The sequence below is a fragment of the Telmatherina bonti genome (genome assembly GCF_933228915.1).
Source record: "Telmatherina bonti genome assembly, chromosome: 15".
In the NCBI taxonomy this organism is placed as follows: domain Eukaryota; kingdom Metazoa; phylum Chordata; class Actinopteri; order Atheriniformes; family Telmatherinidae; genus Telmatherina; species Telmatherina bonti.
This window is the reverse complement of record NC_136613.1, coordinates 14,018,361-14,044,681: the sequence shown is the minus strand read 5'-3', so window position 1 is coordinate 14,044,681 and position 26,321 is coordinate 14,018,361. Positions and strand designations below refer to the sequence as shown.

Below are 26,321 nucleotides of genomic sequence, written 5' to 3'. Positions count from 1 at the left end.
TGCTCCAGTGGTGTTTGACGGGGCTTTATCTGGTTATTAATTGACCTCTTAACACATGATCACTAATTTTCCCACTGGAGTTACACTGAATAAGGAAGTGGGAATTCACAAAGTTGAAATAAATAAAATGTAACTTGGGTGACCCTTACCTCTGAGTTACTCACTGTATGAAAGTACAAACTGCTGGTGCAGCCGTGTTCGGGTGGATATTCTGAAATGGTGCAGTCCATCATTTGATCTCCTTTACATTAAATACATTTGTGGTTTTATTTTACATATTATATTTACTGTAATAAATGGTAATTAGTGGGTAATATAACTTTACCCTTTTACAACATGCTAATTAATGCAGGCATAATGAAAATTATTCTCAGATCATATCATTTATTGCTGTTTTTAGGAACCAATGTTAAATGTTTACACAAATTAATAATGAGGTTCCTGTAATTATAAATAACATGTACATTTATGGAGCTTAATAAATTTACCTTTTATAACCTGCTCTGGTGTAAAGCTGGATGAAGGATTATGGCTTTGTGTCGCAGTTTCTGTTCCACCGTTACGGCACTAATTCAGTTAGAAGGTCCTTAAACACACAATAACAAAGGGACCAATCATAAGTATTTTGCATGTAGCCGGGGTACATGGCATCGTCTGGAAGAGGTCCACGTCCAGCCTACGGTGGTGTGACCAACCTTGTGCCGGCACTGTGAGTAAAGTTGTATCTTATGGATATGTTTTCATGACAACACCTCCAACAATTGATTCAAATAAACATAAAAGTTGGGATTAAATAAAATTGTCAGCATTTTCCATCTAAATGATCAATTTATTTGCTTTTAAAAGACATCACATCAAAGATAAAAGCAATATATACTGTGTAGCCAGTAAGTAAACATCGACAAAAATATTCATTTACTTGTATTTTTTAACTACACAATATGATGCTTCACACATCTTGTTTTCCCTCACAGCTGCATTAAACCGCTGCTGCCGCTCTGATTCTTTAAGTGGCTCAACCCCCACCATGAGACATGGTCCAAGGGCTCGTGATAGAGATCAGTACAGGTGGGGGGGACTCAATTAAAAAGCCAATCACCAACAGATAGACTCTATCTGTCCATCATCAGGGCTCTGCCCAGGATGTTTAATTGGTCTGCAAGATTCTACGCTACTAAAGGCATCCTCTGTCGACCAACAATCACAATGCACAAATTGGGCTCGTGTTGACAGATTGAATCTTTCAGGAAAAAAAAAATGCTGTTCTCTGGTTTGTTCATTCTTACAACATGAAGGCAATGATTCTTATTCAGGGAGCTGGAATTCCCTGCATTACCCCCTAATCACCTGGGTTAACTGCTGGCATATTGAGTGACTGTTCATTGATCCAAGTGGGTGTTATGGAGTGTATCAGCATTGATTGCGGATAGACTGCAATGCACTACAGTACATGGCTGGATTCATGAGGGTCCCTCGCTGTAAGCCAAGGCCAAATAAGAGAGAGGAAAATCAGAGAGGAGCGATTCTGTGTGTAGCCTATGGGTCCTGATTATAAAACTGGCCTTGCAGCTCTAGCAGTAAAAAAACAAAACAAAACTTTATCTACTGGTGGATATAGGAGTCATGCAGTTATTTCACTCTGAGTGGTACGTGGAAGTTGTTTTGAACTTGCTAAGGGTGAAATAAAACAAAATATTTGTAGCGATGCTTCTGAGCTAAAGTCCCTATGCTGTAATTTCATCATGTCAGAGGATGACAAAATGTTCCTTCCCTGCGTGATTTCTCATGTGGATTCAACCTTTGACCCGGGTCTCCAGTCCACGTTTGTTTACCAAATTGAGTTAAGGCTGCACAAAGAGTGCTAGAGCGTTTGTGTTTAGTGATTGAGAGAAACAGAGACAGAGCATGGAAAGTATTGTGCAACTGTCAGTGACTCTACGATTGATAGTGTAAATAGTGAAAAAAAAACAAAAAAAGACAAAATAACAACAGTGATCACTGCTTGTGAAACATCGGTGTAAGTATATAGAAATGTTTTTCTTGCATTGTTATTTTGATGACCAGAATAAGCTCATCAAAAAGCAAACACACTCAAGTGGAGGCAGATTTTTCAACAATATCTTATCATTAAATTGATAGTTTTTTTTTTGTCTTGTGCTTTTTTTTCATAGTAATGCACACTCAGTACTTACAATAAGTGACTCAGTTTGCAAAGAGGGCAAGTCCCCAGACTCTGATTTAAAGTTGCTTGACATGTTTCCATGGCTAGGATTGAAAAGTATGCCAGCAGAAGAGCTTTCTATCTGGGATGACGTCTCCTCTTTCTATCCAGTGTGTAATTTACTTATGACAAATATGGAAGGTTGACAGAAGGAAGGAGAAAAGGAGAAAAGCCAAGTAATAAAGATGGAAGAATATTTAAAGTAGACATTGACAAAGTGGAGCATTTCTGTGCAGAAAAACCATTTTCCCTTCTCAAAATCTTTTGGGAACAGTTTTTTTTTCTGTGTGCAGATGGCTTTTGCAGACCTGTGTAAGGATGCAGCACGGATGGCTGTGAACTTTGTTTCCAGTTGTACTGTAGGTCAACTGTTAGGAGAGGATGTTATGTGAACCGCATGTGGAGTCCATTTTGGGCAGCTGTGCCTCTCCACTTGCTCTTTGACATAAATACAGCCAAATGTAAATTCAGGCCATGGGCCATATCTCCTCTCTGTTACCTGCCTCAGCTAGATATCATCAGGGAAAAGCATCAGCTTAGAAAGAGAGGAAAAATAATGAGAGTGAAGGCGTGAGTAGATGAGTAATAGAGGTAAACACAGCTGCTGGCTTTTATCAAGAGGTTTTTGGAGAGCTAGAATTGGTCAAACCAAACGCAAAAAACTTGGTGAGCGAAAATAACCATGCACATTTGATGTAATAAATGTCAATGCGTTGGAATGTTTTGTATGGTCAGTTATTGTCCATTTCCAAGTGGATTTGGTTGTGTCAGCACAAAGATTAGACAAGATATGTACTTTGTGATGCTGCACCAGGAGGACTGTTCAAGGCTGTGAAACTCTAAAATACCTGTATGCTTATTATTACAGGTGCTGTGATTTGTGGCACAGGTGATCAAAAAAAGGTAAAGACAGAGGAATAAAAAAAAAAAAAAAAAGTGAATGCATTTGAGGTGATATTATTTCTACATGAGTTGACAGGAGATCCTGTAGATGAGTCAGTGTGTCGGTGCCCGCGCATGCCTGCATTGTACAGTTAATGTAGAACATCTAGGTCGATCTTGGAGAGTGCATGTGAGTGCACATGTGCTGTGATGCATTTAGACGACAAGCTATTGTGAGTAGTATGTACACAGTGCGTATGTTGGGGGGAGGGGGTTGCATCCAGGGATATATGTTAGAACACAAGAGCACACACATGCACTATCAGAGCCTAGGGGGACTAAAAGGCAGAAGCCTTCTCAAAGAATTCCCCATTAGGACATTGGGAGTTTACTGTCCCCCCCTTGGGGTTGGGGAGTGTGTGGGTGGTTGGTGGTGTGAATGATGCAGGTTATTGTGAACATGTTAATCCAATGCACCCTGAGCAGGAGAGGAGAGGGTTTTTTCTGACCATTACTTTTCAGCATTTAAAAGTGGTTATAGCCTCAGCTTGAGAGAAGTGAACATCGCAGTTTGCTTGAGTTACAATGGTGTATTGTCACAGACTCAGCATTTGACTTCACTTTGTTCCTGGGGTCTCTTTCCATTGCTAATGAAGTATTCCTGTGAATGTGTTTTGTGTTAATGGTGAATTGTGTTCGGACTTGTGCCCAAAATGCAACTCTTCCAGTTTGAGAAGCTTAAGCACTGCAGTGCGGTCACCTCAACCCAGGCCCTGTGAACTGAGAGTAAATAAGAGACTGGAACAGAGTCACTGAGTGCATTTTCTATTGATCCACTGGAGCTAACCTTTTTCTCTCCATCTCCCACTCTCGCATTCACACTTCAGCCTTGTGGTCTGCCAACATCAACACAGGGATGCAGAGTACTGCAATACTTCCCAGATACTAAGTACCAAACATGGGTATTACCTTTGTAAGACCACAAGACTTGGTGTGTATGAGGAAAATACAGAGACGCTATACAGCTTGTTCTTCCTGGTTTGCTAGGTGACTCCACCCCTCCACCCCCCCGTCCCCTCCTTTGGTACAAGTATGGTTTTTGTGTCAGAGGCTATTTTAGATGCACAGCCACTGACCCCACTGCGTTTACAGAGGTGAGTTAGTGTGTGTATGTATGTGTGTGTGTGTGGTGTTCCTGAGAGGTCACCAGATTATGTTGAAGCAAGAGGATCTGACTGAAAACGGGCTCTCTGGATGCTGTTTTGAGGTGTCAGATTGTGATCCTCTCTGTGTTGAACTCCATCCAGCTCTCGTGCTGAACATTTAAGTTGTTCTTTCTTCTGATTACATCAAAATTGTCTTCAATTGAACATGAATAGTCTAGAATGGTGTCACAAATTGCTTTGACTTGGAAGTCAAAGCTCACTTGAGTAATGCCACCTCACTTGAAGAGCTGTCACAGTCACAGCTTGTTTAGCTGCTTCTTTTGCTGCATTTCAGGCACATGATGCAAGAGGATGTCAGACTCTTCTGTTTACCTCTTTGGAGCACTGTGGAGGAGTGTGTACGTGTGTGTTTGCGCTTGATTTGTGTGTGCACACTGTAGGTGTGTGTGGGTGGCTGTTTGTGTTGAATGGGCATCCATATTCCTCTTTGCAGAGCTGCTATGCTGAGAGAGATTTTGTGTGTTTAAGTGTCAGAATCTAACAGAAATATGTTTTGTTGTGGGTGCAGGCAGAGGTCACGAGGTTTGTGTTTGTGCGCATGTTTGTGTGTGTTAGGCAGATTGTAGAACAGAGCAGCAGCGCAGGAAGTCCGCCTTATGAGAAGTGCAGTTGACACACAGACAGAGACAGACAAACCAGACAGCGACCGACTCTTCTTTTCACTTTGAGTGTTTCCTCTCAGAATAAACAGCTTCTTCATTTCCCACAGTTTCACAAGAGAGATGTAGGTGGTAACAGTGGAGGTGGGGATCTTTTACAATGACAAAAGGTAACCGGAAAGAAAAAAAGAAATGGCTAAATGCCTTTCTCTTGTGCTATTGAAAACAAATGAAACATTTTTGAGAGAAGCGAGGGTTATGTAATTTTTTTAAACATTTAGCAAGACGTACCTGAAACATTGAGACGAACCTGGTCGTACAGATGTTTTCATCTTTCATTGTAGCCTCAGTTTCTTTTGGCTGATGGCAGCATCCAACAAGATGTTCTGTCTTTACATAAATTGTCTTGGTTAATGCTTTGTCCATTCAGGAGACAAATATGGTATAAATAAATAATAATAAAAAAAAAATAGATATGTTTCCATGTGAGTGTGTCCATGCATATGTGTGTGCTGGCAAAAGCAGTGGACTTGAGCTGCATCCGGCGACCTCATCCCCCTCATCCTGACAGGATTACTGACACAGGATCCCCCTGCCTCTGGCAGAAATAGCAAGGACCCAAGGGCAATCCACCAGAATATGGGAACTTCCGTGGGCAACTTAGTGCACAAATGTGTCTTGTGTGTGTGTGTGTGTGTGTGTGTATTGTGTGCTGTGTATTAACATGAGTATCAACTCTATAATTGGAGCTGGTTTCCTCTCAGGTGCTGAGCTCCCCGGCTCATGTAGGCAAGAACAACATGCACACTCTCTTGTCTCCCCTTCTCCCACCGTTGTTCACAAACACGGTCGTGTTTCTATCACTTCAGAGGACATTATGCTGACTTACATTCATCTAATGGAACTTAGCCATGTCTTTGCAAGATAAACACTATTGAGACTTGCTTTTTGTTCTCAGAACATAATGAGCGCCCACAAAATGACCGTATGAATAGATTTATAACCCCACACAGCATGAAGAAAACGAGAATATACACAAATATTATATCTTATGGTTTCTGACTCTTCATTCATTGCTACTACTAGTTTCGATTAAAGTGTAAACAGCATATGAAGGGACTTTTTTGCAGTAGATGTATACAGAAATTTTCTTAATGAAGTTATTGTGGGCGGATTAAAAAAAAAGTTGGCTTGTCACATTGTTGCTGAGCCCATTCACTCATTTGCTGCTGGATTAAACCCTTTCACCTTGAATGACACCAGCTATTATATTTTAAAAAAAAGAAAAAAAAAAAGAAATGTTTAATTTTATGGTAGCTTCTTGCATTTTACAAACCTGAGAAGTCATCCATGGCAAATATTTAAAAAAGGGCAAGCTGAAGAGGCCGACTGCTCCCAAAACATCTGTGTCTTGACCTTAAATGCATAACAAGATGGGTTGTCTGTGCTTTGCAGCATAATGATCACAGAAGAAACTATGTGACGCGATACAGACAAATGTTAGGATGTGATGTTTATGTGTCTGTGCTCCTCAGCAGTGTCACAACTTTACATCAATTCTAAGTTTTCTTGAAGCTGGTTTTGATCCTGGTGAAGCTTGACGTGCAGTCTGAAATGACGATCGATGTAATCAATTTTCTTTTTTTTCCCCCATTCTCCATTCAGCCCATGAGGTCCGTGTTAAAGTTCTTAGTCTACTTTTTAAGCATTTTGTCAATAATTTTCTCTAAGGTTAGTCACAGTATCTAATATTTGATAAGCAGGAGCCTCAGTGACAAGATTTTGTTAACAATAAAGATTGTGTGATTTTATTTGAAGATTAATGAGCAAATCAATGATTGCATTTGAATTTTCCCCTTTAAAATTTTCCCCTTTTTAAATATGTGGTACAAGCATTTTTAACCAACCTTTTGATTTTTTGCTACTAGTCTGATAAATTGCCATTTAAAAGTTATTGAGTTTTCTTTCCCATCGGGCTCTAAACCAAAATGTTCCCAAAGCAGCGCTACATTCTTTGACTCTGAACTCATGACACTAATTTAAACAGATGTTCATTTAAATACAGTGTGACAAATGTTAGAAGTTAAACATAGTTAGTGGCGTTAAGACATAACAAAGGAAGGGGTGTAAATGGTCAAAAACATCACCAAAACAGTTTGTTTCATCTAGTTGTCTTTATCCATATCCTTAAATATGGCATGCCAACTATATTTACTGTTTAAAGCTTTTGAAAATTTCCTTTTAAACTGTTGGGGGAGTTTTTAAAGTTTTGCTTTATTTTGCAGAGATGAAATTATCCAACACATGATGATGCATCCAGTCTATTAATAGTCATGTAGAAAGTTTTGCTTTGCTTTCTGTGGAACGGATATATTCACTGAGGGAAGGGCAGTTTGTTTGAAGGTAAAAGCATCAGCTGAGTGCATCTTTATGGGGTTTTTAACCCTAAAGGGAACTTTTTTCTCCTTTTTTTTTGATTACATGGTAGTGCATATAAACTGCTATCTGATGCCATTGTGCAGGTCGGCAGTTCGAGAAGTCCAGGCTTTTATGAGCAGAGAGGTAGCAGCACTCTGCTCTCTTGAGCACTGTTCAAAAATGTCCCAGAAGCATCCGAAAGACTTTGCTTGCTGCTCTTGCCAAGTAAAATACAGCTTATAAAATGGAAATTCTGAGACCATTCACAGAGTGCCAGGAATGATAAAACAAACAAACAAACAAAAAAAAACATACACCCCCCCCCCCCCCCCCCCCCCCCCCAAAAAAAAAACCAAAAAAAAAAAAAAACCGACTGTCCATGTTTAAACATCCAGGAGGGAAAGTATACATCAGCAGCTTGCTCACCGAGATACATGCATGATGTAGAGAATCATTGCTGTTTAGCTGGTATGTGTGCTTTTTTCAGGGGGGTGACCATAAAAGGGAAACTCCACCAGTCTGACATGAAGGTCATTTAAGTCATCATGGGGAATAAAATTGCAAAACTGCACGCAGTGCATGAAAACAAATGTTATGCACCTTCTGTGGCTCTGGAGGGAAGTTTATCATGTCTGGCATCGTAAGCCACGCAACGGCTTTCAAAGCTTGGAGGCAAGTTTCTAACACATCTTCACAAACTGGTTAAAACAACTGGTTGAAATGTGAACACTGAGCATCCAGGACCATTAAGTAGAGAATATATTGGTTGGATCATAGAAAATTTGTAATTTGTAATTTGATGTTTATGGAGTTTGGTTCATGAAGTCAGGACTCATAGTGAAGGTGAGATCTAGTGGAAGGACATCTAAAATTTACTTTTACAGGAGAAACAACACTGTCTTTCTTGTTTCCTGCTGCTTCTCTTATGGTATACCTGCTGATTAAACCTTGTGAAAAAGTATCTCAGCACTAACTGCAAACTTGCTATTTAAATCCTGCGTTTTTGTAGAGCCTGTTACTCTTAAACGTTTTAATATTAGATAATTGTCTCCTCTTGTTCTTGGACTATATAGACTTCTGTTTGTAGCAACACTGGTTTATTATTTAGGTGTTATAACAAAGTCTTTTGCTTTTCAAGACAGCATTGAATGGTTGAAGATAGACGTCTGTGAACCTTTGACCAAACACAGTCCCTTTATTTGCATTGGTGAAGTTACTTGTATTTACTCTGCTAGCTTTTAGGCAGAATTAGGCCAACTAGATGAGGTCATAGGCAGACACAGCGCAATATGTATTAAGTTGAGGTTAAGATTTAAAACCAGCTGTGATTCAGCTGTGACTCTGTTGTGTTGAAGCTGTTAGGAAACAGAATCAATGTGAATTAATCTTTTATTCCGCAGCATCTATAAAAGTGTCACTCAACAAATTGTCTTTGGCAAGCAAGTGCCGTGAATGTGCTTAGCTTTAGCATTTTATCAAAAAAAAGTTTCTCCTCTCAGTGACTCAAGAGAGAGGAAGTTGTATAGTGTGCTGGTGAGCTAGCAGTTGTAGGCGGGTTATCAGGCCAATGTGCCACATTGGGGTGTCCAGAGGCACAGAAGAGGGAACTGAGCTGCAGCAAAGAGGCCAGTGGCAGACAGTTCAGGCAAACACAGGAAATGCTCTTCTCACATCACCCAACACCTCAGTCCTTGCTGTACTTTTGCACATATAGCTCTTGTCAGTCATCTCTTTATCGTTTCTATATCTTAAACCATGTTTCTTTGCAGATTTCCCCCATTGCTCTCCCTTGTTCTTTCTCTTCTCTATTTGGTAGAGGACTGGGTGGGAGAGAGGGGGGTCTGTTGGCATTCTTGCACTGTGTGCTGTGCGCTCGACCGGGCCTTGGCTTTGGTCCATATCCCCTCTCTACCCTCTCTCGCTTCTTTGACTCCTGCCCCTCCTCCTACCCCTCCGCTAAACTACCTCCCCTCCAACAACCCCCAGCCTACTCCTCTAACCAGTGCTTTTGCCAGCAAGTCTTCGAAAGGCCACCACCCTCACCTACTTTTTCCACTATCGCCTTCCATAATCCTTCCTCATGTATCACCCAGACTTCTTTGCACCCCATCCTTGCTGTCATCCCTCTTCCGTCCCAGCCTGTGGCAGCAGGTCCGGCCTCTGTGACACAGATGCACGCAGTTGCTTTGGGCGCTCGACATGGGAACAAAGCATCGGCAGGGCCCTTCTGTTGCAGTGTGTGTTTGTGCAAGTATGTTCAGATGAGAGAAAGAGATGAGCGAGAAAGCAGAGATGGCACACACAGCTTGCTACTAAATCTGGTTTTATGAAGCTATCTAGGTGTAAATTTTGTACAAAGAAGAATGCATTTCAGTTCTTTGCTAGTGAACAACCAAAAACACTTTTACACAGGATCTGTCTTCACGCTCACATGAGCTCAGTGATGTTAGCCACCCACGGCACAAGTATGCGCCTTTGCAAGTTGTCTTTTTCTGCCAGTTGTACTTATTAATGTAATATTAAACGACAACAGGTCCTTACATAAATACTATTGAATTTTAATAAAGTTATGCACGAGTGAACGGTGTCAAACTGTATTAGAAAAGTATGAAATATAAAGTAATGTCACAGTAGGTGCTATAGGGGTTTGTAGTGTTATTTTTTTTATTCCTACAGTATTTTCTGTGGAGTGACTACACTGTGCTGAAAAAGCCATTATTATTTGCTGTCAGAAGGTCAGGGGTGTTTTAAAGATGTTTGTCTCATCTATACATTCATGTTTAGCTGCTCAGCCCGCCTAGTTAGTGCTGCCTCAGTTGCTTCAGAATCTAACTGGAAGATACTAGACCCAAGGTCAAAGATGTGAATATAGTATAGTGGGACTGTAAGTTCCTGTTTTAAAATACATTAGCGTTAAAACAAAGAGAGTAAAAAAATACAATATTGATGTTGGGAGTATTATTTTGCTCCTCAAGATGGCTTCAATCTTCACCTGCTGCCTTCACATTTGTCTTTTTATTTGGGAGTGGGGGGGGTGGGCATTCTTTGACTCAGAAATGAGATGGCTCAATGCCTCAACACTCCACTGCCCTCCTTTTTCCACCAACTCCCCCACACACCTGGGATGGCCATTTCATTTCAGAGTGCAGCAAATGGAAAGGTGATCTTAATCTACCCCGTTTCCTTCTGGCTCTCCTTTCCTGCTACCTCTATCTCCCACACACAGAGCCTCACACTGCTGATGGACAGCATCGCCCGAACCTGCCACCAGCAGACTAAATTTTGTAACAGAGCATAGTGGATACATACTGGTGGATCAGCTCTGACAAATGATCTTCATTTCTGGCGCAATCTTTCTTTTTTTATTTTTAATCTTTATAGTTTGCAATCTTCTGCTGGCAGACATGATACTCGCTTGCAAGCAAAGGCACTAATATTTTCCAATACGACCACCTCAATGAGCAGCGCTCCTCTGCTTGCTCATTACACAGAATTAGGGTTTCTCGCTGCTGTTAGCTCTTTGGTCATTGCAGTCCCAAGCAGAGCTATGCAGTTGCCATTGATTTTCTTTTGAATGGCTCACTGTAGGGCAGTTCATTAGAAAGGTGCTCACAAGCTGTTGGATTAACTGGACTTCAAGCTGTAATGTTGTTGCTGGCAAGAAATGTGCAGTTTGTGATTTGGTATGGCAGGTTCACATTTGGCACAAATAAGCACAAGAAAGAGAAACTTTCTGAGACTTTAAAAAAATAACTTTTTGACAGGTTACTCGCGAGGGAAAAATGAATATTTTATGTGAAATGCATCTTCTGGAAAACGTACAGTTTTTCAGCAAATGCATTTGTAAGAATGACGGCCATCCGGAGTAAAACAAATCTCACCTTCTGCTCGTCTCAGTGCACTCCACTCGCTCTTCTCCTCAATGCTTGGCTGGAGGCTGGACTAAAGCTGCAGCTCCACCCGCCAACAGTTACTATGGTAACGCTATCTGGGCCTACCAAGACCTGAAGCCGAAGGACATCCTGGACAACAATACAATAGCAGCACCGCCAGGGTACCTGAGGGACTTAGACCTGAGAGGCGAGATCTGGGGGGGTTGCAGATTGAAGGAGTAAATCCTCCCTCTTTCTCTACCTCCTCTCACACACAAACACAGTCAGGGATTAGCCTTCAGCAGGAGAATTTGAGAGGAGAAGGGACAATATTTGGCATTTTTCTGTAACAGTTACTAAAGAATTCTTATTTTTTCATAGGTGTTTCAAGCAAGAGTAAGAAAAAAAAAATCAACATAAATTTACCAGGCCAAATGGATGTTGTGTAAAAAGTGAGCTGTTTGCAGCAATTAGATGTTCAGGTATCAGCTACTTAAAGAAAACAGACATCATTCATGAGCAGCTCAGACTTTTTTCCTCCCTCAGGATAATAGTGACCACGATGGCCTCTTCGCTTGCTGACTGCAAAGATTGGGCCACAAACCCTGATGCTGGTGCCAGCAGCCGAGAGTAATAGAGATGTTTAGAGTCTATTCGCCTTGCTTGCATTCCTCCATGTAGTGCTGCTAAAATAATAAGAGGGAGGGTTACCTCAGGTCGACCCGAGCTGAGGGTTACTGAACATGCATTGTTGACATTGGCTTCATCTGAGTATCCCCTCTTAAAGTCACAGCATTCAGTTGAGGAGGCAGGTACTGCTGCCCACTTTATTAACAAACCCCAGAGAGGCTAAATATATGTGTAATGTATTTTGAAATGTTCTATAGCAGTCAACGTTTCTGACACACTCACACATTAGAAGTGAATAAATTGGTGTGACCAAACTTTTGACCACTATTATGTAAGATCCCCGAATTTCATCCATCCCTGAACACGTCTTACTTGGTGGTCAGAGAGAAACTGTTGTTGTCCTGATGCCATTGCTGCTGGGTAACTATCAAAGCATATGTTTGTATTCCATTGTAGTCTTAAGAAGATTGTATTCAGTGCTATTTAAGAGAGCTTCACAGCGGCCCACCAGGATACTGAAAATCGTCATTATTACCAGAGAGTCTTGCTGTGCTCTGAGTTTCCACAGTGTTTGGACATCTTTTGTCTGTGAGCTTTTGATGATTGTAAAACACGAATCCATGTGTATTTTAAAAGTGTCTGTTTCTCAGCAGTTGCAAAAGCAGTGTTGTAGATGCTCATGTGTGAATAACTAAGTGTGGGACCTGCTTAGTCATGCTAAAACACCAGTCTCACACCTCCTCTGTGTTCCTTCACAGGCAGACTAAGAAACAGGATGTTAATGCTTGACGGAATGCCTGCAGTTCGAGTCAAAGCTGAGCCCCTGGAATCGGAACAAGGGGTAAGAGAGCAGTTGTTTTCCAGACAATTCCCTTCTTTTTTTTCTTTTTTTTTCCTGCTTTCTTTTCCTTCTTTCCTCCTCCGGGCAATGGACTGATAATCACTCCCAGGCCTAAGCAAGTGAGTGACTGTGAGAGTGAGTACGGGGGCTAAGAGGAGTGGTTGGAGAGCATGGTAGTAAGCAGAAAGAAGACAAGAACCATGAAGAGGAGGACAACCACAGCTGGAGGAGGAATGTGATTGGGTCTTTTGGGGGAGGCCAGTAGAGTCCATGCTGGCTGGGGGTGATTGCACAGATGTAGTCACTGCTCTGGGGAGGAGGGGCTGTATGGGAAACTCTAAATCTTATCTGTCTCTGTCTGTTCCTGCTTCTTTACGTCTCTCAGTTTTCCTTTATCCTCCCTTGCCAACCTCCTTGACAAATGAACACGTACACAGACGTGTATGCACGCAAACAAGCACAAGCACAGACTTCCTCTGAACAATATTACAGTTTTATCTGGTGCTTTACTGTATCACACACACGCTGCAACTCACTGATAGAGCTCGAAGTCACCTCTGTGTTGTTTCTGCCACTCAATATAAATTTGTCACACAGAGGTAGGTGTTGTTGCTACAGACCTTGTAAGTGCGGTTCAATGGCCACCAGCAATGCTCAGACCGATCTTGCTTTACAGAAGATGGTGTAGCCATGTAGAAAAGTTTGTGAAACCTCCACAACTTCTCTAAACTAAGAAATAAAGTTTTCAGATTTTCAAACTAAATGAGACAAAAATTATAAATTTAGCACTTTTTTTTTTTGTAAAATATGAATCATTTTATAATACAGAACTGTAAATGTGAAAAATACATAAACTTTTGCTTCCAGTTCTCCGTAGTGTTTACTCACAGGAAACTAAATGTTTTCCTGCATCTGCTGATCAGTCCTGCTCACCAGATTGGAAGAATTTAATCTATTTTATATACAGAAAAACTTGATAGCTGTCCAGATGTTTTCTCATATGAATGCTTTTTCTGTTGTATAAAGATCAGACCTTTGACCTAAAGCCTTAACTTTATGTTTCTTTAACTTTTTTCCATTGAGGTAAATGTCTGGTTAAATTACCCACTTTATGTAAAGGTTACATTTGCAAACCGACACTCTGAGGTTTTTCTTCAGAACATGTTTGTCGATTTCTACCATGAAGCAGATGTTGCGGAACACGCCCAAACCATGATACTCTCGCCATCTTTCAAGAACTGGAAAATGTTCTATGGCTGGACTTAATACTGTCCTTTTTCTAAAAGCATCGTAGTTGCAATCTGGTCTGACCTGACCCCAGAACATTATTTAGCAGGATTATGGTGTGTTCTTCTTACATCTAGGAAACTGCTGATATGTAATTATGTTCTGTTTGGAGAGTAGTGGCTTTCCCTTTGCAGATATTGTTGTTGATGGTTCTCCAAAAAGTGGTCTTGATATTACCATTAACATTTTATAAAACTCACATTTTCATAGATCCATATTCTCTTTATCATAAACTTTGCTCCTCTTATGCTTGATTGCTATTCTACTAAATGAAAAATAACAAGAATCTTTAAATTAACCTCAAAATTAACAACTAATTCCAGCAGTTTACATATTTTTTGCCACTTGTGACGTGTAAGATTGGATCATCCTACTTATTAAATGACCAAATAGGGTATTTTTTTCATGTTTAGTAGATAAGAAATCTGAAGATAATACGAAAAATGTCTAAAAGTTAGGTATTGTTGTACATTGTGGAATTTTGATTTTAAAATGTATACAGACTGTTTATTGCTCACATTAGGTGTTGTAGTCAACCCCATGAAATGCTTTTAATAGTTTACATACCGTATCAGTGCTCTCTGGTCTGACGTACAGAGAAATGAAGTGGTCTTGTTATGGTGAAGCTGTTGCTAGGTTACGAGGGCTGTGTGGCTGTGTGTTGCTGCCACTGTCATGTGCAGTGGGCGCAGGCCACTTAATACTTGCAGTCATGATAAATTGGTGTTCAGTTATTATCGATGTCCATTCATAATATATCAATGATATTTTTACCCCCAATTCATCACTGGCAGCATTTTGTGCTCGGGAGGTTTAGTAGTTTCCATTGAGATTAACCTGAGAGCATTAACCTGTGATGGATGAGAAAAATGCCAGCTGCTCATAACCCAGAAGGTTATCATCATTCTTGAAGAAAATTGTTTGGCATTGGATGTGCTTTGAGTTGATAAAAATCAAATATGTCTCAGTACATCTAAGAACTAAGCAAAGAGGCAGCAGGTGGTTACTTTCTGGGTGTCCTGACTTCAGATGTGGCTCAAGGGCTTGAGAGCTACGCTCCTGCGCTGCTACCTAATACCTGGGGTTTGAAATCATTCCCCATGTAGTGATGTCAGTCACAGACAGGATGTGAGTGCTGCAGCCCACATAGCTTTGAAGTGCACTGAGATTCAATCTTGCCCTAACAGACTGAGCTTCCCTTTAGATGGCAGACCCAGACAGACAGTTTAGACTGCAGCAGAAATGTGGTCTTCATTTGGGTGGCGTGGGGCCAAGGGCTTGCTGGAAATGGTCCGCCTTGTTAGACAAGGGGCTGGAAAATCTGCCCTGCTAACCAGTATCCCCTAATAAAGACAATGCATGAGGAAAGAGGCAGGCAGACGGGTCGAGCGTATCTGTGTATGTGTGTCAGTGTGTGTGTGTGTGTGTGTGTGTGTAGGACTGAGGACATACATGTGTTTGTATCTGTCAAAACAAGAGTGGAGGTGGCTTAAGTTTTCCATTTCTGCTAGTTAACAGAGTTGTTTCATTTGCATTGCTGAGTTTTATTTTTTTGTTTTGATTTTCCACACAAGTTTTACACAGGAACCAGAGAAGACTGACCAGTTTCAACATGTTCTTAGTAAATTGCTGTTATTCAAACTTTCACAATCATAATGTTAACCTTAACCTATAATAGCTTAATAGGATTTAATATGGATAGATAAAAACAATCGACATTTGTCTCATTTTTCTCTTTGTTACTTTTCCATGGAATCAAGTTGATTTTTAGCTTTAAGTAAAAATGAAAGAAAGAGGAGCATGCTGTGGTATTTTAGATGCTGCGTTGTGCTTAAAAACTGTGTAATGCACACATCTGAGTTGTTTATTCTCCATATACCATGGTCCCACACACTAAACATTTTATACCAAATGCTTATTTAATTTTTTTTAAACAAAACTTGCTAAATATGCAAAAGTATATAAACCATTTTATGTTGGCCTTGATGTACTTTTATACTAAACAACCGTTGGCAAGCTACTACTACAGTTTCTGTCATTCAGCTGTCAACAGCCAGCATCTGAACCAGTTGAGTAACGCGTTGCTATGGTAATTATAATATAATATAGAGGCAGTGACTTAAATTAATGTGGGTATATACAAAATTTATGTGCAGCAGTTGGCATTAGAATTCTCCCTGCCCATGGTATGATGCTATGAATTCACTCTACTAACCTGTGTGAAGGAAACAGAGCTACATTGCAGAATGGATGTTTTGTACTTCCATTGCATGCAATTAGACTTATCTTGTGCTTAATATTTTCATCTTAATCCAAAATGTTCCCTCGTATGTTGACTATTTTGGTTCAGGATTAACTGACAAAGCTTGCTTGTTTTCTTCATTCAGTTTAATTTCAGAAAGGGCCATTTGGCATAACTTGGAATTGTGGCAAGCAAATTAATAAATGGATATTATGGGCTTAACATTTCTTTTTTTGGATTCTTGCTCTGTTCTGAACATGTTTGGGTAAAGTGTTAACGTCTCTAAAAATCTGTGGATTAGGTAACCTAATGGTACCTTGCAGATATTAAACAACTGCTGTCCTGATGGAATAGGGTCAATTTGCTAACATCAAAAACATTTTCCATATTTGGGCATTTAAAAATATATATTTTTTCTCTAAAAACTGATGGCTAAAGTAAACTAATGGTACCTTGTATACATGGATGACACTTGGTCTATTTGCTAACATAGCTTTTTTGGGTAATATTTAATAAAATTGCAGTCTAATTTAATCCACAAGTAAAATGTTATATTTGATGTCATGAGGCTCATTAACTTTTACACAAAATTATATTAAACTTTTAAGTCTTACTTGCAGACAAACAATGCAATTTTGCCGTTTTCTGTTTCACAAGTGTTTTTCTTTTTATAGTTTTTTTTATAGCAATAATAACCTTTAAAAATAGTTGCGGAAATAGGGGGATATAATCTATATGAGCAGCATAAAGTGGGAACTTAGCCATCAAGACATTTCTATTCATTTGCGGATTGCGCATTTTCTGAAAAAAAAGCCCCAACTGCAAGCAAGTTTTGAGCAGGGAGCAGAAGCCTTTGTTAGATGGGAAGTTATTTGAGCAAAGAAAAATAAACTGAGGCAAAAATCCAAATAACAGTTCAGGGTCAGACATCGCACGCTAGAAAACTAACAAGGCAACTCGGAGGCACAAGAAACAAAATTCACAAGAAATGCCTGAAATGCAAACAAAAGCTTGCGAGAAAGCTTGAAAGGGAGTGGAAGGTGATCACACCAGGAACAAATTAAACTGGGAAGAATAAATGGTGAGTAATGAGCTGATAGAACACAGGTGTTCATATAGTAAATACCTGATTGAACACAGGTAGGAAGTTAAAAAAAACAACAAAAAAAACCAGCACAGAATAGTTTGCAGACAAGGCTAAATAAAACAGGAAAGAGGATGCAGACCCTCAAAAACATGAGAAAGAAAACAACAGTTGTGTATTGCCTAATGTTTTGAACATGAATGACCCGTGAAGACTGCTGTTTTCTATCACTGACCATTAAACTGTGAAGGCTGCATAACTTAATTAGTTAAAATACTCAGCTGTTGCGAGAAACAATATTTCCAAAATATTAATATTAGCCTCACTGGATCTAACTGCGTCAAAGCCTTCAGGCAGTATATCTCCAGGCAGAGTGTGACACACACTTTGTTATACAGAAATGCAAACACAGAGAGATCTTGTGGCAATGCAGCGAGAGCCTGAGGCTCTTCTGGAAGAAAACACTACATAGAGAGAATATACAAATGATGCAGTGAAGATATTTCATATAATAAATATATATTGTATTGATAATTGCTAAAAATGTAAGCCTAAATATTTTTTCTGAACTGTGAAAGCTTGATATAACATTTAGAATAAACAATCAGAAACACTTATCCAAACAGAATTTGGAGTAGTTTCATCTGTGATTTTGACATACTAAAAGCAAATTGTAAATATAGCTATGCAATACTGACCATGTAGTTTTTGTGAATATTTTTACTCCTGAATTTTCATCCTGAGGCTTTATACTTTATGCGCTGTTTTCAGTTTGCCCATTCCACAGTAATTTACCAATAAAGATAGTTACATTTTAGTAGTGTTTGTCCTCAAATTTAGCTTTTATGTGCAAGGTTTTTCTTAAAAATGTTACAAATTTTCCAGCTATTAAGGAGTTTTTCTTTCTTTTGATGTGTGAATGGACAGAATACACCAAGAAAGCAAAATTTTCCCTTAAAAAGCAAGCATTTAAAAGCATCAGCTGATGGAAATCAACTGCTTCATTCATGCTTTGCATTCAGTGGCTCATTCATTAGCTGCTTGGCTACCAGGTGACTTTCCTAAAATCCAATCATAAAGAAGTAGAAGCTGACCTTTTAACCTGTTTCCTGTTGCTGTTACTCTGCTAAAACCCTTATACTATTTTCCTTCTCTAATTTTTGCAGACTCCTCCCATTCTAGCTTGTGCTTTTGTCTCCAGTTGATTGAATTACTTCATACGTCTTTATAAAAGTGCTTTAGTTTCTCCCAGTAGAATCTGCATTGTTGCTGTGATTCTCTGAGAGAAACATCTGAAAGGAAAAGTCTTCTCTGCCCACTATAATGTAATAAATATTGGCCATAAATGGTCAATTCCTTCAGGGGATCGTTTGAACTCAAACAGCAGTGCCAGAAAAAAAGAAAAAGTTTCTTCATCACAGGAAAGAAAAAGAACTTCCAATTTAGTCCAGAAAAGAATCAGACAGAATATTTTAAATTGAGTATGACTTTTTATGTTGTACGTATCTTTATTAAAACTAAATTTGTTAATTCCATGGAATATTTATGCACATAAACAGATAGAAAGACTTATGCTGAAAACACGTGGTGGGTGGTAAATATGAACCAGACCGTAATGTACTGTGAATCTTGACCTGACACCAATGGCCCCAAGCTGAACCCCATCGAGGTCCAGAGGCCATAAGAGGGCATATTTCACAGAGCAGGGTTTGTTTTCCTACTGAGGAGGAGTTCTGCTGTGAGAAGATTGTTTTTCCTAATTCATGAGGTCGTAGCATTTCCTGTAGGCTGAAAGCGAAAAATGGTAAAAATAGTAAAAAATAGTAGGCTACTGCATAAAACAACACACACAGACAGAGAAATTTGTAATTCACCACAGATCAAGTGTCTGTATTACATAAGGAGAAAGGGATGTGTGTGTGAAGAGATCCAAAGTGAGGAAAAAAAAAAAAAAGCCACAGAGCTGAATACTTTTCATTTGTGCTGCAGTCACCACTGGAAAGTTCAAACTTTAATGAGCTTTCCCCATTTCATTTGTAAAAATCTGGTTTTTCCTCCCTGATGGCTCGAACTGTGACTCAGTTTCTGAAAGTCTCCACTGTGAGGATCAACACCACTCTAACACCCCTCCCTTACTGAACCAAGTGAGGCCTGATCAGCTGCATCACATGTAATCTGGGAGATGTGACATTAAACCAGACTGATATCAAAGAGGGGCCGAACTTTGGGAGTCTGCAAAAACAAATAGTAGCAAAATATGCGTTACTTTTTTGTAGTGGGTCCTCTATTATCTCTTCTGAGTAAACAGGTCTGTGAAACTTGCAGACAGATGGAGCGGTTGTGTTACAGTCTGCTTGGTGTTAAGTGAAAGATGCGTGGAGGGATACTATGAGCCACCAGCATTGGCCTTAGGAGGCCCATCGCTGAGAGACAGAGGGAGACGGTCAGGAAATTGAGCCCATATGATGTTTTTCCACCGTCACAAAGGAGATTTAGGGGAGATACACAGGGAGCCAAGAAAGCTGCGTTTGAGTGGGAGTCATGGAAAACAGGAGGAAAAGGGAGAGAGTGCAGCCCATGCCAAGGGAAAAGAAAGAAAAAGTGAAAGAAATGAGTGTGAGAGACACTATCTTTACTCCAGCGTTTCATATGGCGTCATTCTGCCAGAGGGAGTGACACAGGAAGAGCTGAAGGCGTGAATGAATGTTATGAAAGTAGCTGCTTCCTTCCTGAATTAATGTCACCACACATACCTTTCTGACATCTCTGCCGTGCAGCATAATTATTTTTGAAGGTGAATTTCTATGAAAACAATTATCCTTGACTTTATGGCCTCGGTGCTGAGTGAGAGATAACATTTCAGCTACTTTTATGCATGCGCTCTCGAGTGTTTGTTTTCTCCTTTCTCCGTGTGTCACAGGTTAATGCATTTTTATGGTGTAAAAAATAACGAGACTCTAAACTCGGTGCTTCTTCTACTCCCACAGTCACCCAAAGTGCGCCCTTATTCTGCGATGGACAGCGTCCCCTTCTTCCTCAGCAGAGTCAAACCCGAACCCCCTGAAGACCTGCTTGCTCATGACCTGCACTTCCACACACAGACCGAGCCCGTCGACCTGTCGATCAACAAACCCCGACCCTCCTCTTTATCTACCACCACCATAACCTCATCATCATCATCATCCCCCCTCCGATCAGCCTTTTCCCCATCTTTATCGTCGTCATCCTCCTCCTCTTCTCCATCGGTTATTACTTCAACCTCATCGGTGCTCACACCAGGGCCTCTGGTTGCCCCTGGAAGCGGGGTGAGAGGTCAGCCGTATTTGCACATCCTGCAGTCTGTGCCGCCGCCTCCATCCAGCCCTCTGTGCCTGCAGGGAGCAGGGAAGCTGGCCAGTCATGTTCACCGCATCCCGGTCGTGGTACAGTCACTGCCCCTCATGTACACCACTGCCGTGAGATCACCCTCCAGCCTCAACAACCCTATCATGCTACCTCTGCTGGAAGAGGCCAAAAGCCAGGGCAAAGGTGAGACTATGCTCCCAGAATTTATTCCATATTCATAAGGTTGACTTTGTTCTTTTCCAACTTTTTTCAACACTTTAACTGGAGAGAAACTGGGATTTTATTGGTTCTGCAACATTGTTAGTCACCCAGAAAAAAAAAAAAATCAGAAAAAACTCCAAAGAAATGATAGTGATTAAGACTATTGCTTCTAAATCAGGTTTATAATTATCTACAGGTGCATGAAAAGTTTGATATTTCTCCTGACAATTTTTTGGAATATCACTTATTAATCCAAAATTTGATATGAAATAATTACACAAACTTGAACAGGTTCCGATGGTATAAACCCTCCAAAACATTCTCATTGCATCAGTTATGCAAGCTGTATTTCCATCTGTATAAAGATAAAGGGTCGACACACACAGATATTAAACAGTTTAGCACTGTTTGCACATCTGTTTGTGTGATATTAAATGAGAAATCACAAGCTCTTCATGACTGTCTCCCCAGATGTTCTTTTGTAGATGCAGCTCTGTAAGACTGGCATGCTTTCAGAATGGCTCTTGCATGCAAAAACCATCGTGCCTTCAAAAGTAAAGATACACTTTATGGTTGAATGCCTTTCCCATGTTTATTGCCTGCAATGCAAGTTCCCTTTCTTCAATCAAGGAGCAAATATGTTGGATAGTGAGAGCATTAAACTTCCATGGCGTTGCCCGGGGTGTGTTATTGGTTTTCTCTCTGGGTGTGGTTTTACTGCCAACCACTGGAGGAGAGCCGACAGTAGGTGTTTCTGTCCAAGTCTGAGCCATACACAGGGCAACTGTTGGTTGTAAAAGAGGTCGCTTCTTGTGACTCCCTACAGAACGGATAGACGCATTTAGACTCAGGCTCACACCCATGTATGTACTGTACGTAGAAGCAAACAACAAAGACATGTAATTAGAGCATGTGCTCAGGCAGACACTTGGCCGGTTGGGTGTGGTGGTCCTCGGAGATGGGCGTTTTAAATGCTGGATATCTGCTCCCATGCAGAGGAGAGGAAAGAAGGAACGACAGGAAAAACAAAACTTGCATAAGAGGGTGGAGATGGATATTGAAGATGGGTGGCACTGAAAAAAACCCATGGGTAGATATATGCACGGTCCAGCTTCAGCTAAGATACCACCGGTCACAAAGGAAATAGGCGCATAAGGGTTGTTTGTTGGGTGTGGTGGATGCAGTTACCGATAATGGGAGACCAACAAGCATACAGTCAGAATATTTAGTTGTTTTGTGTTTGTTTGTTTGTTTTTTGCGCTACATGTAATGTAAAAAAAAAAAACCAAACAAATCTGTTGATTCCAACAAAATATAATTTATTCCTATCTCAGTGGATTTCAGTCCAGTTCTTGGCTACTTATTGCGTGTTAGTTAAACAAATCATGTGTTGACATCAGGCAAATCACAATCAGAAAATTTTCTTTCACTAAAAAGTTTATTGTTATTATTTTCTCCAAAGTTTTTAACAGACATACATATATATATATATATATATATATATATATATATATATATATATATATATATATATATATATATATATATATATATATATATATATATATATATATATACATATATATACATATACACATGGTCACATCCCTTCTCACACATACACACCCACACACACAAACAGGCTGGCCATCCTCTTAAGGAGAGGGTGGGTACCCTTTCTTTCAATGCTGTCTCCCTGTCTCCGGCAGGAGGTTGCCATGGAAACAGGGCTTGACTGGAAACAACAGGAGAGAAAGAAAGAAATCCGGTGCTCTGCCCACCTCTCCACCACTCCTCCTTTGTGTCCCTTGTTCAAAATGCCCCTTTCTCTCCAACATGCGATGCATTTCTTACTAATTGCAGGTTTTCCACGTGGCTGCTGACCACTCTGCATGTCTTCGTCTATGACAACAGTAGAAACCTTTAAAAGCAAAAGTCCAGCTGAGTTGGAACATTATTTCTGTGCTTCCTCCCTCCCTTCAGTAATAACACCATGTCTGCTACAAACTCAAGACCATTATTATGGACCATTATGGCCACAGTCTCAGCTGAGAGGGCAGAGGAGGTGAAGTCCTGATAGCTTATAAAAGCAGCAGGCTTACAGTAGATGGGGATGCTGCAGACATCAGTGGAGAGCATTGTATACCTCCATGTGTTATGTATCTGTGATGATTCCATCTTCAGAAATAAGTAGTTGTGGTAAAATCTTTGCCATGTTTTTATGTTGTTGTTTTGTTCTGTTTTCCAATAATTTGTCTTTTAATTGCTAAATTGTCCAAGTGATTGTTATACTGTATAATTTAACACCTTTTCCCTGACAAGTACTCACCAGCAGGCCTTCAATTATCTAGTTATTAATATATTTTGTTTTTGCTGGTTTGGTCAATCATTGCTTTCTGTTTTTCATGTGTCCATGGAGACAGAAAGGACGGAATGGCTGCAGGCTGTGGCATTGTTTACATTGAGTTGTCCAGGAAAAGAGACAAGTTGTCACACCTTGTACAATAGATGTAACTTTGTGTAACTCAAGAAACAGAACTAAACAAAGCTGACTGGCTCAGAGTGCTACTGGTCAGTGGTATGCATTTTTTAAAAAATTTATTGTGGAAAAAAAAAATCGTACTTGCATATTATCTAAATTCTCTCAGCAGCTAATACATAAATTGTGTGAAGGCTTGTCTTTATTTTGATCATCTTTCACTTTCAATTGCACTCACAAGAGACCAGGTGCTTTGCAGAGTTGCGCTCATACATGCAAATGTGCTTTCAAGTTGGACATATTCAGTATTCAAACAAAAACTCACTTAATGTTTCCGCAACTGCAGGAACAGCCAAACAGGGCTCCACCCAGCTTATCTGTATAGCTGGAGGCTGATATAGAGTGTGTGGATGTGTGCGTTCTTTTGTGTGCTGCCTTTTTGCTGTAAGTGTGTGCAGCTCCTGGATTTAGTGTCACGGCTGAGTGCTCCTTCCTCAGCTTGAGCATTGCATTTGTTTGGCATGGCCTGACTAAAAGTACCAGGAGTGTGAACATTTCGAACACCCTGACAACCATAACAAATACAAATGTATCTTAAACAATGCCAGACCTAGATAATGTCTTTCTAGTATCATTGGATGAAATGGAAATGACTTCATTGCAATTAGTGAGAGTTTCCAGCAGACAATGTGATATGCCTTATAAGTTTACAGCTCCAGTTTCATGCTTCTGACTCCTGTATCTGTGTCCCATCCTCACAGCACACATAGACCCCAACGGCCTGTCGCCAAGGCAGATCAAAAGTGACACCGATGACGATGACCTGCCAAATGTGACCCTGGACAGTGTTAATGAGACCGGCTCCACAGCGCTGTCTATAGCTCGTGCTGTACAAGAGTGAGTATCTAAATCTTGACATATATGAGGAGAGATTTTCTGCCCCTTATAATGACTCTTACAGCTTTAAAAGAATGTATATCTTTTTCTTGAGCTGTTGGGTGCTTTAAAGAGGATAAAGGACAAGGTAGCACTCAAGTAGACGTAGATGAGCTCCAACAGAGAGAGAGAGTTAAGACTCCAGAGGAAATATGTCCCAGCATGCTTTTTACCCACACTTTCTTAGACATGGACATTTGAAACTCATCCAGCAACTGAAGACTCTTGTGCTGCGAATGCAAGGCCAGTGGAGGTGCACAGGGGTGTGGTATGCACCTTGCAGTTGCTCAGCAACCAAACTGAAACAGAAAAAAAAAAACATGAAAGAACAATGAATGCATACAGTTACAGTGCAGCTTCTCCAGAAAGTTTAATAGATTTAAATGCTATTTTATGATAATCTTCTGTCATACTAATAAGTGCAGATCCTGATTTATAGGTTTTGTTTATCTTAAACATGTAAAACATCTAGTTTTCTTGAGTCGATGGGTTGCAGTCTGAGACTTTTATTTTTCTGCTCTTAGTTATGTTTCTGACTGACTGACATGACCTGAAAGTATGTAGGTAGCAGCTATAAGAATAAGCTGGATGTTCTGAAAGATGCATTAAAGGTACTCTGAAGCTTCCTTTTTTAAAATCTCCTTTAATAATGAATAAACAGGAGCATCCTTTGCAAAGAGAAAGAGGATAGTAGTGTCTCCAGAATTCTTTGAAAATGTCACATTTAAAGCAGAGCAATACATTGAACAATAATTCTAATAATGGGTGGAGGCACATGGGATACTTACCTCAGTGTGAAAACCAATGAATTTCACTTGTGACATAAATAAAAGAAAAACGAGTCAAGAATTATTATATTTAAGGAATACATACATCCTTTCACCCTGCAGGAAACCACATTGTACAGTTAAAAATTCATGTGCAGGTATCTCAGATGCACTTTTTAAGGCCATCTTTTGACTTCTGTTTCACCTTTTCTATCTCACATCAACAACATTCATAGTTGCGCAGCAATTGTATTGCATCATAGTTGTCTTTCCTTTATAAATTCTTAATATCACTTTCCTTGACCTCGTGACTTTGTCTACTGAACTCAACTAGAACATTTAACTATAAGCCATGTGACATTATTCTATTTACTATTCGTCTTATGGATATAATAACTATCAAACAAGCAAGGCTCCCAGTCTCAAACAAATATTTTAAACATAATACCTGCATCGAACAATTTTCTGTTTTCCTTTTAACCTGGACAAGAGCAGAATCCTCCAACCTGGTGTAAAGCTTAGCTTTGTGCAGCTCTGTGATTTTACGACTGCTCTTCCACATTTGAATGCATCTGTGTGGGTGTGCATCTATATGCCTGTATGCATATGGCTCAGACATACTTGATGCCCTGTTCGGCCTGCAGACATCGGCTCGTGTAGTACCAATCCATCTGCGTTGAATTAAAAAGAGCACCTCTCTGACGGATGACAGCTTATAGCATTTTGATCAGAAGCAGGAAATCAGTTGCATCTCCTGCTATGATGTAGCATCATTGGTGAGGCTGAAAGAAGCTCAAACCTAGCTTGATGGGTTTTAGTATAAGTGCTTAAGCTTATAAGGTTGACTTTATGTACATTTTATCACTTTGTTTTGTCCATGACTGACCATGTGGACAGCCAGTGGCGGACACTAATTATACTTTATAAGTGATTACAGAGTCAGTGGGTGACACATTGTAGTAAAACATTGGCATTGCCCTTTTTTTCTTATTCATTGGGACAAGTAGAGGTTGCAATATAGTGCACCCACACACACACACACACTTACTAGAGGATTCAGGTTTCAGTGCAGGTTATTGAAAGGGACAGGCGTGCCCCTGAGTGCTACACGTGGGCACCGGGTGGTCAGAGGAGAACAGAGGTTGGCAGGACCCAACCTTTCACTGCCCAAGCTTTCACTATGGAGATAAATCAGCAGCCAGGTTTAGCAATGCCCTGCCAGGGCCTGCCCACACACTCACTTCTCTGTGTGCAAAATGCAGACTGAGCTGTGTGGAAACTGAAAAAAAAA

The 26,321-nt window shown here is 40.2% G+C and overlaps 1 protein-coding gene across 1 annotated transcript in view; it reads left to right on the top strand.

The window, feature by feature from the left end:
- Positions 1-26,321, top strand: part of klf12b (Kruppel like factor 12b) — a 39,283-nt gene that overhangs the window by 2,814 nt on the left and 10,148 nt on the right. The window contains exons 2-4 of the mRNA XM_079253739.1: positions 12,607-12,689; positions 20,290-20,830; positions 24,089-24,224. Coding sequence (XP_079109865.1) covers positions 12,624-12,689; positions 20,290-20,830; positions 24,089-24,224 — 743 coding nt within the window. The 5' untranslated portion in view covers positions 12,607-12,623. The remainder of the gene's footprint in view (positions 1-12,606; positions 12,690-20,289; positions 20,831-24,088; positions 24,225-26,321) is intronic.